The sequence below is a fragment of the Limulus polyphemus genome, unplaced genomic scaffold, assembly GCF_000517525.1.
Source record: "Limulus polyphemus unplaced genomic scaffold, Limulus_polyphemus-2.1.2 Scaffold1861, whole genome shotgun sequence".
Lineage (NCBI taxonomy): Eukaryota > Metazoa > Arthropoda > Merostomata > Xiphosura > Limulidae > Limulus > Limulus polyphemus.
Window position 1 is genome coordinate 114,742 of NW_013667471.1, and position 9,376 is coordinate 124,117.

At 33.4% G+C, this 9,376-nt stretch overlaps 1 protein-coding gene across 1 annotated transcript in view; it reads left to right on the forward strand.

Annotated features, from left to right (window-relative positions):
- Positions 1–9,376, forward strand: part of LOC106465183 (tolloid-like protein 2) — a 57,263-nt gene that overhangs the window by 26,928 nt on the left and 20,959 nt on the right. Inside the window, exons 7-9 of the mRNA XM_022393032.1 lie at positions 1,612–1,828; positions 2,197–2,426; positions 3,607–3,654. Coding sequence (XP_022248740.1) covers positions 1,612–1,828; positions 2,197–2,426; positions 3,607–3,654 — 495 coding nt within the window. The remainder of the gene's footprint in view (positions 1–1,611; positions 1,829–2,196; positions 2,427–3,606; positions 3,655–9,376) is intronic.

Consider the following 9,376-nt stretch of genomic DNA (forward strand, 5'->3'; position numbering starts at 1 on the left):
AATCACAAGGCCACTCGTGAGATACGTAGAATTAGTATAAGTGAAGCATCCAAGGGAGCTGCCTGAATCACAAGGCCACTCGTGAGATACGTAGAATTAGTATAAGTGAAGCATCCAAGGGAGCTGCGTGAACCACAAGGCACTCGTGAGATAAGTAGAATTAGTTTAAGTAAGCATCCAAGGGAGCTGCCTGAATCACAAGGCCACTCGTGAGATACGTAGAATTAGTATTTTTTGTATGCTGATGATACTCGGTCTTGTTTCGTTTAGTTTGTTTGCGTTTGTTTTGTAATTAAGCTATGGGCTAGCTGAAGAACAAAGCTACACAATGGACTGCCTGTACTCTGCTCATCGCGGGTATCAAAACCTGATTTTTAGCGTTATAAGCATAACGACTTGCCCGCTCTTTGTTCTCATTACAAGAAGTATAGACTTCGCTTCAGATGTCATACCAGTATACGTTATTCAATTTAAAAAACTGTCTTAAGTCTTACCTTGAGTGACAAAAATCTTTAGAAGTTAGCAAGAAAAAATCTTCTAAAAGTCCATCAGTTAATAAAGAAGTTGAGGTATGTAGATTCATTGATTCACTGCAGGAGTCGTTTAACATAGACCAAGATCACATTGACTGGGAAAAAAAAAGAAATTAAAAAATGTTGACAAACAGAAAATAATTTAATAACCAATCAAATCTAAGCTTCGGCTGAGCATGACCCAATGGTTAGCGTACTGACGTAGAGATCTGCAGGTCCAGCGTTCGCGACCCGTTTTAGTAAAAGTAAGATAGCACTACGTATTTTGGAGTATTTTATGTGTTATATGAGTGACACTCAAAGCCCTTTATACGATCAGAGAAGATTAGTGCACGAGTTGTCGGTGGATGCTGCTAACTAGTTCAGATTTAAGGATGACTAACCCTCTAATATCAGAAAAAATATTGTCAGAAGTTAAATCTAAGCTAGCCAATAATAACAACAAATGAAATCTAGACTTAACATAAGTAGCAAATATATGCTTGCTACAAATAGTAACCAATCAAATCAGAGCTTGTCATAAATTGTAACGAATTAATTTTGAGTTTGCCAAAAATATTAACCAATCAAATATATGCTTGCTACAAATAGTAACCAATCAAATCAGAGGTTTCACAAAAACCCAACAACCAAATCTAGCCTTGTCACAAATAATAACCAACCAAATTTGAGTTTGTCACAAATAATAACCAACCAAATTTGAGTTTGCCAAAAATAATAACCAATCAAATCTATGCATGACACAAATAGTAACCAATCAATTTTGAGTTTGCCAAAATAATAACCAATCAAATATATTCTTGCTACAAATAGTAACCAATCAAATCGGAGATTTTCACGAATAACAAACAACCAAATCTAGGCTTGTCACAAATAGTAACTAATCAATTTTGAGTTTGCCAAAAGTAATATCCAATCAAATCTATGCTTGCCACAAATATTAATCAATCATATTTGGATTGCATCAAGTAACGACCAATCAAATAATAAAAGGTTATCAGAAGGTAATTTCATAATATTGTCTGAAAATGTTGAGCACTAATAAAAAAAAAAATATTTTTCATCTTTTTTTTTTCAGCTCTATTTCAGACATCTGGTGAACTAATAAGCGAAAACACGTGTGACTACAGATTTGTAAGTGGGAGAAGTAACCAAAGTAGAGGGCGCTTTTTCTCTCCACAGTACCCGAGCACATACCCTAAAAACGTGGACTGTACTTACCGATTCATGGGGAAAGAGAACGAAAGTGTTAAAATCATATTTGAACAAGTTCGTCTACAGACAAATGATTTAAGGTAAACAGAGAAGCCATATTTCTGTAACAAGGACAACAAATCGTTACATCTTTCGACAAATTCCGAATCCAACAAAGAAAAGGAAAACGGATCATTTTAAAGATAGAGGGAGTTTTAATAAGATTTATCAGTTTTCAATCTCAGTTGTGGAACATGTAAAAATACATTTTTTATTGTCAGTTGGATTCAGTAAATTTGTAGTTTATCTTCCCAAAATGTAAGGATCTGCTTTCTTCTACACTATGTACCCCTATTTGTCTATATACTTATCTATCTGTGTATCTTTCTGGCTATTATTTTTATATCAATTTGTTTTTATACTGCGAATATTATTGTCAAGATCGCTAAGCACTTTGCACTATTTTCAGTTGCTTAAACAACCCCGACAAGATAGAAATTCACGACGGAAACAGTGTTAAGGACCCTGTGATTGGAGAGCTTTGTAACTCTAACACATTTAAGGAGATTGTCTCAACGGGACCGGATCTATACATTCTCTTTCAAAGTCGCAGTCATTTTCCGTCGCAAGGATTCAAAGCCACGTTTTTGTTCCAGGAAGATTCCAAGTTTGGAGGGGATATGGAAACGCCATCTATGGGTGAGCATAGTAACTTATAATAGCGCTTAGAATCGCCTGTTATTTTAACTCCAAAGCCCACTTGAAAAATTTCGTAATAATGTTTATATATATATATATAGCTTTTCTGTTTATCTGAGTAATTTGTTTTTGTAAATCCGTGGTTCGAAATGAGCGGTATAATTTTAAGTTGCATAAAACCACTTACAACACCTAATAATATAGTTGTGTTACTTTATTAACTGTTCTGAGTAAAATGTGTGAAAAACCAGATAAAAAGTGTAGTTTCTGACGGATAAAAATTATTATGTTCTGGTTGGTTTAGTAGCAAAGATAATGTGACTACTCAGTTTGTCTCGTTGCTTCTGACAAGCTGGAATTTATGTTAATAGAGTATATATAGAATATTAAAAAAAGTGTGAATTTAGTTTCAAGAACTGTCAACAGATGTCAGCACACACACACAAAATACAGATTGTTTCTTGTTAAGCCCAAAGCTTTAAAATGGGCTATCAGTGCTGAGCCTACCGCAAGAATCGAGGCCGAAATTTTAGTGTTATAAGCCCTCTAACATCCCACTGAGCTGCTGAAGAAGAGACAACAAAGTTGGAATGTATTGGTTACGCTTTAAATAAATTACATCTTTTTTGTTGGACATAATTTATTAATCTTATCTGCGGTTAACTCGTACTCGTTTCATTTCCTAGTTATATATAGATATATTCTCTACAGTTTTGCTCCCTGTCGGCTTAAACTGTCACTCGGAGTTCTTTAATAAAGTAAAATGTATGTTTTAAAAGAATATTTCATAGGAAGGATGCTGGTTATTAACAAGTACGATGTCAGCTTCTGAAGGAAGCTCAACCTAGCTATGGCCAAAATGTAGTGGACCACAGGTCAGCATGGTGTAAACTCATTAAACTAATTTTCAGTTCTGGTTAATTATTACCCGCGTCAACGGTAAATTTCTGGACTTACAATGCTGAAATCCAAAGTTCGATTCCCTGCGATGGACATAGCGCAGATAGTCCATTATATAGGTTTGCCATAAGACAACAATAACAAACACAACAGCGACACTCCTGTAAACAATGTTTTCAAATCAATATTTTCAAACAAAATTAGTGATGAGTTATTTTTTCTGTAATTATTATTATTTAAGTTTCACAGTTGCATTACGTTTTCTCATCTTTCTTGCAAGAACCGGATCGAAGGAAGTTATTTCAAGATACTACAACATCTGGTCCAAGTAAGTTTTCTCGATATATATGTGACAAGCTAGAAAATACAAAGAATATATATATATATATATTCAAGTGTTCAAAAGTATACATTTATGGTAATAGAGGGCGACACAGGAATTGGACGTTATGTAATTGATATATACTGATAGGTTTATTTGAATTTAAATTTATTATTTTACATGTATTATCGTTAGAAAAAATCTTCCAATAATTTGATTGTGTAATTATTATTTATTTTACGTTAAACCTAGTTAAATAACTTATTCCGAAAAACCTTCAGTTTTTCTTAGTTGATTATCATAATGTAGTTGTTGTTACTTTCTTAGTATAAAGTTACACAATGGGCTATCTGCACTCTGTTCATAGCTCTTTATAACACAACAAGGGACTATTTTGTTCTTCAAAGCCGTCATTTCACACCCACCTTTGAGAAAAATAAAAGTTGAAACTCCCCTTTAATTTTTCAGGAACTTATTAATTCCCCACTCTTATTCTAACTTGAAAAATGTTGGCCGCTACCACAGACGAATGCAACTCATTCCATAAGCTTATCAACTTTAAATAAAGATCCAGAGGTGAAGTTTTCGAGTGAATTATTTATTTATATTTTTATTTGACTTTGTAATTGTCCTCTATCGTGTGGAATACTGCGCGAGCATTTTGTTAGGCCCGGCATGTTAGGCCTATCGTGTGTTTTGATTTAAATTAGGTTTTAGTTTATTTTATTTTTCTTCTATTAAATGTTATTATCATTGCATAATGATTTAAAGTTGTTAATGTTCATTGGATGCTGATTTGTTGTGCTGTGGTCGTAAATGTGTGATGGGGAATTGTTATGTTTTTTTATATTAATGTGTATGTTGCGTCTGTACTTCCGTCATTGAAGTTGTCTGAATATAGTTTCCTTAGATGGCCTTTGATTTAGTGCTCGGTTTTTGAATAAAAATAACTCTTTATGATGTTTTTGGTTACCTCTGGACTTTTATTGAAAGTGTTTAGTGGATTTACTTCCCTCACAAGTTAATCAGCTTGTTACAAAAAATATAACTCTTTACTCGAGTTTAGTTTGTGCTTCCCAAGTCTTAAACTTATGACTCCATCAGCTTGTTACAGAGATATAATTCTCTTTAATCCAGTTTAGTTTGTGCTTCCCAAGTGTTAAACTTATGACTCCATCAGCTTGTTATCTTCAGAATACAACACAAAAAATCAAAACCTTTATCCTTTAACCCCACCTCCACTTTTGACTTGTAATCAATACATCTATAAATTATTCCTAAAATTCTACTAGCAACATAGCACTACTCCAATGACTTACTTATCTACCGTTATGCCAAGATCCTTTTCTTAGGTTTTTTCCATCTACAGTAAACACGTGACCGAAGTTGTGGTGATATAAATGCATTACCTTACACCTACTGTAGTTATAGGTCATTCGCTAATTGGATGTCCAACTAACCAATCGATCCAACTCTCTCGGTAATACCTTAACATGTTCAATACAGTTCGAAATACCAGAGTTTTATGACACTAGAAAGCTCTATTAATTTACCGATTATGCCTTATTAGTGTCGTTAATGTAAGTAAGATGAAACAAAGGCCAAATCTCTGACCTCTGTGACACTCCATCGTTAACAAGCGTTCAGTTTGATTGGTCTGCATTAATAACAACATTTTGCTTTCAGCTCTCCAACACCACCCTACAGTCCATTAAGTATTTCCCCAACCACTACCAATTTTTTATCAGCTAAGCTTTTGTATGGCACGTTATCAAAGCTTTTTTTTTTATCTAAATAACCAAGTCAACATTTTCCGTAATCCAGGTAACAAGTAATATTCTTGAAACAAGCTAACAGATTAGTAGGGCAACATTTCCCTTAAATAACCAAGTCAACATTTTGCGTGATCCAGGTAACAAGTAATATTCTTGAAACAAGCTAACAGATTAGTAGGGCAACATTTCCCTTAAATAACCAAGTCAACATTTTGCGTGATCCAGGTAACAAGTAATATTCTTGAAACAAGCTAACAGATTAGTAGGGCAACATTTCCCTTTAGTAACTCCATGTAGATTTTCTTTTATAATATATTAAACATGACTTGTGTAACGTGTGTGTAAGTATTAAACATGTGTGTGTGTGTAAGTATTAAACATGACCTGTGTAACGTGTGTGTAAGTATTAAACATGTGTGTGTGTGTAAGTATTAAACATGACTTGTGTAACGTGTATGTGTAAATATTAAACATGACTTGTGTAACGTGTGTGTAAATATTAAACATGACTTGTGCAACGTGTATGTGTAAATATTAAACATGACTTGTGTAACGTGTGTGTAAATATTAAACATGACTTGTGTAACATGTGTGTGTAAATATTAAACATGACTTGTGTAACATGTGTAAATATTAAACACGACTTGTGTAGCGTTCGCGTAAGTATTCAACATGACTCTTATCTAAATTACGAGTAACTCTAAACATGATTTGTGTAGCGTTTGCGTAAGTATTAATCATGACTCTTATCTAAACTACGAGTAACCCAAAACATGACTCTTCTGTATAAAGGGGGGCGTAAGTTTTCAACATGACTCTTTGAGTAACGTACGTGTAAACAAAGAACACGAATAAATCATATATTACCTAACTAAACCTGCTTTCAAGATTTATATTTATGGGGGTATTAGAGCAGGAAATATAAAATAACAGTCACTCAAGTAAACCCTTGGTAATTTGTTGGACTTAATGAATGTAGCAACTTTTACTGTAGCAGGTTGGAAACGGATTAATCAGGTCTTATTAAGATCCGCTAAGTTTCATCTTAATTTTTTTCTCCGTTTTTTTGTTTCTTACAGTCCAGGTATTCTTTATTTCATCATAGCTGATATGAAACGTGCTGTTTTAAATTTTTCCTTCGTGAATGAACCTAAAAGAACGTCTTTAAATTCCGATAACAGATGGCAGGACAAGCTTTAAAGTAGAATGGAATAGAAAATCGTTTTTTAATATTGAAATATTAAAATATTCAATTATGTACCAGCTGCCTAGTGTCGGATAAAAATACGAAGAATTAAATTGTGGCGGAATGCTACAAGTTCTTCAAATACCTATAGAATGATAGGTTTATTTTTGTGAGTGTAAAACACTTAAATACACCATTTCGATTTTTGATACCTCATTACTATAAAGGCTTGGTTTGGGGTGAAGTTTTATTGGTGGTAGTGTATGGCGTTTCTAACTAACAGTGGAATTCTCCGAACTTTGTCTGACTCATAACCCTAATAAAAGAATCGACTATTCCAAGCCTTTACATGTTCATCAATGATTAATGTTTAAAAACTTTATTCAATTCAAAGAAAATGTTTTACCCAAGAGGACGCTTTTTCAGCGCAAAACTTATTTAAGTTTAATTAAACAAAATGATTTTGAAAAACAAATTTAATATTAGTTGAAATATATGTATATGTGTGTGTGTGTGTGTGAAATACAATTTCAAATAACTTTTTTATAATTTGTTCAATTTACTGGTGTGATTTTACACTCAGGATATGACAAAATACGACCTAAATAATAAAAAAATCTTTGTGTATCGCAAAATATGTGATATTTAGTCTCTTGAATTAACAGTTTTGTTCTTAAATTAGCTCTATGTTTAATAACTTTCTTTGCGGGGACCAAGTCCCCTTGAACTTCCACTAGCGCCCATCCTATTAATTAGGCTTCGTTTTAATAGAGTAAAAAGATGGTTTTAGTTATATATTCTCACTAACTTCCGTACTTGAATACAGATTAATCTACTCTGAATAAAATAACAAAACAAACTCCTTGACAAAGATACCCAAACAACGTTTTTTTTACAGATGTTTAATTGGTTTAATTCCTGCTACAGTTTTAGTTGTTAAATAATAAACGTTTCGTTTTTTATAGACCATAACTTTGGCTTAATAGATTGGTTTATTTCTGAAACAGTGGATCTTGTGGATGGAAGTGTATGTTCACAGAATTTTTCGAAAAGCAATAATTCAGAATAAAAATTTTCCTCAGGTCCTGCTTTATCGTGTTCCATGATTGACCAATCGATTGCTTGAATAGGTTTCACGTACACGTATTTACAGACTCACGTTGCCATGGGAAAGATTTATTTGAACATTTTACAGAATTTGAAGCAACTTAACCCGTATCCTTCCCTTGATAGTCAAATTTTACGAGCTGTTTATAATTATTTTGTTTAATTTACAATTTTCCAAGCGTTGTATACCCCCCCCCCCCGTCATCTCCGGTCAAACGCTACATAACAATTAGCATGCTGAACTATGGATCTGTGGTTCGCGCTCCGTTACCGCAAGCAAAAAAAAATCACAATCACACTTGGGGACCGTTGGTGCGCTATAAGGGTGACAGTCAAATCCCTCTATGCGATTAGAGTAGCCCAAGAGTTGGCGGTAACTGATACTGCCTAGCTAGTTTCCCCCCTAGGGACGGCTAGTAAAGATAGTCATCGGGGAAGTATCTGTAAAAATTCAACAAACAAACAAAAACAACAAATTTAAATTTTGTTCGGAGAAAATAATCAGATGAAGATTATATATTAAAGAAAATTCGTATCTTGAATTTTTCAATGTTACGCACGAGCGTATTCCTAACTACGCCCCTGAACATTTTAAGCTGTGTTATGTAGACATAACTCATATCATTAAGCCTAACTGAAATGTTCAAGCTATCTTATTGTGGTTACATAACGATACATTTATTAAGCTACTCTTCCCATGATACTAGGCCTAATTTCGACACTAGGCCTAATAGAACTGTGTTATAATGACACATAGATACGCTTTTGTTTTAGATTATTTTGCATCATTAGACCTAAATGAAATACTTAAACTGTCTTATTGTAGCTACATAATGAATTAATGATGCATTGAAAAGCTCATCTCACCGGTATACCTTCCGTCATTAGGCTTAATGGAAGTGTGTTATAATGACATGTAGAGATGCTCTTCTAACGATTATTTCATACCATTAGGCCTAACAGGTGTGTTTAAGCTTTGCTATTGAAGTCATATAACGATACATTAAAAAAATCTTCTTTCACCAAAATCCCTCTCATCATTAGTCATAACGAAAGTGTTTAATTTGTATAAGGGAAATTTGTATAATGACATGTCTTACCAGAATACCATGCGTCATTAACGTTAAGCCTAATGGAAGTGTTTAAATTGTATTATTGTGGTTTTATAATGACACATAAAAGAAGCTCGTATTTCCAGAACACCTCGTTTTTTATACCTAAAATTAGTGCTTGCAATTTATAATAAATATTATGATTCATCATACTTATTACTTTACAGGTAGATGTGGTAAAATACGTTTGTCAAACTTATAGACGTTTTTGTTTCCAACTCTCAGCTTGCTGACTTCTTCTTTCTTTTGATAGTTAGATCGATAAGTTTTGTTTTATGTATCTAAGCGAGAAGAAATTGCTGAGAAATTCATGTTACACTTGAGGAGAAAAAACCTCCAAATCGACTTGAAACTGTTGTTTGTTATATCGAATTAGCACTTAATTACTAGTAGCTGATCGTAAAGTCATATCGTGTAGAAAGGTAAATATTTACCCCTTAATACGAGTAAATAAAGTTAAAGTTTCTGACACAACTAAACTGTTTTTATTGTTTAACCAGTGTCCTCTGGATCTTCTCGCTTGGTTGAGGTGGGAACAACGTAATCCA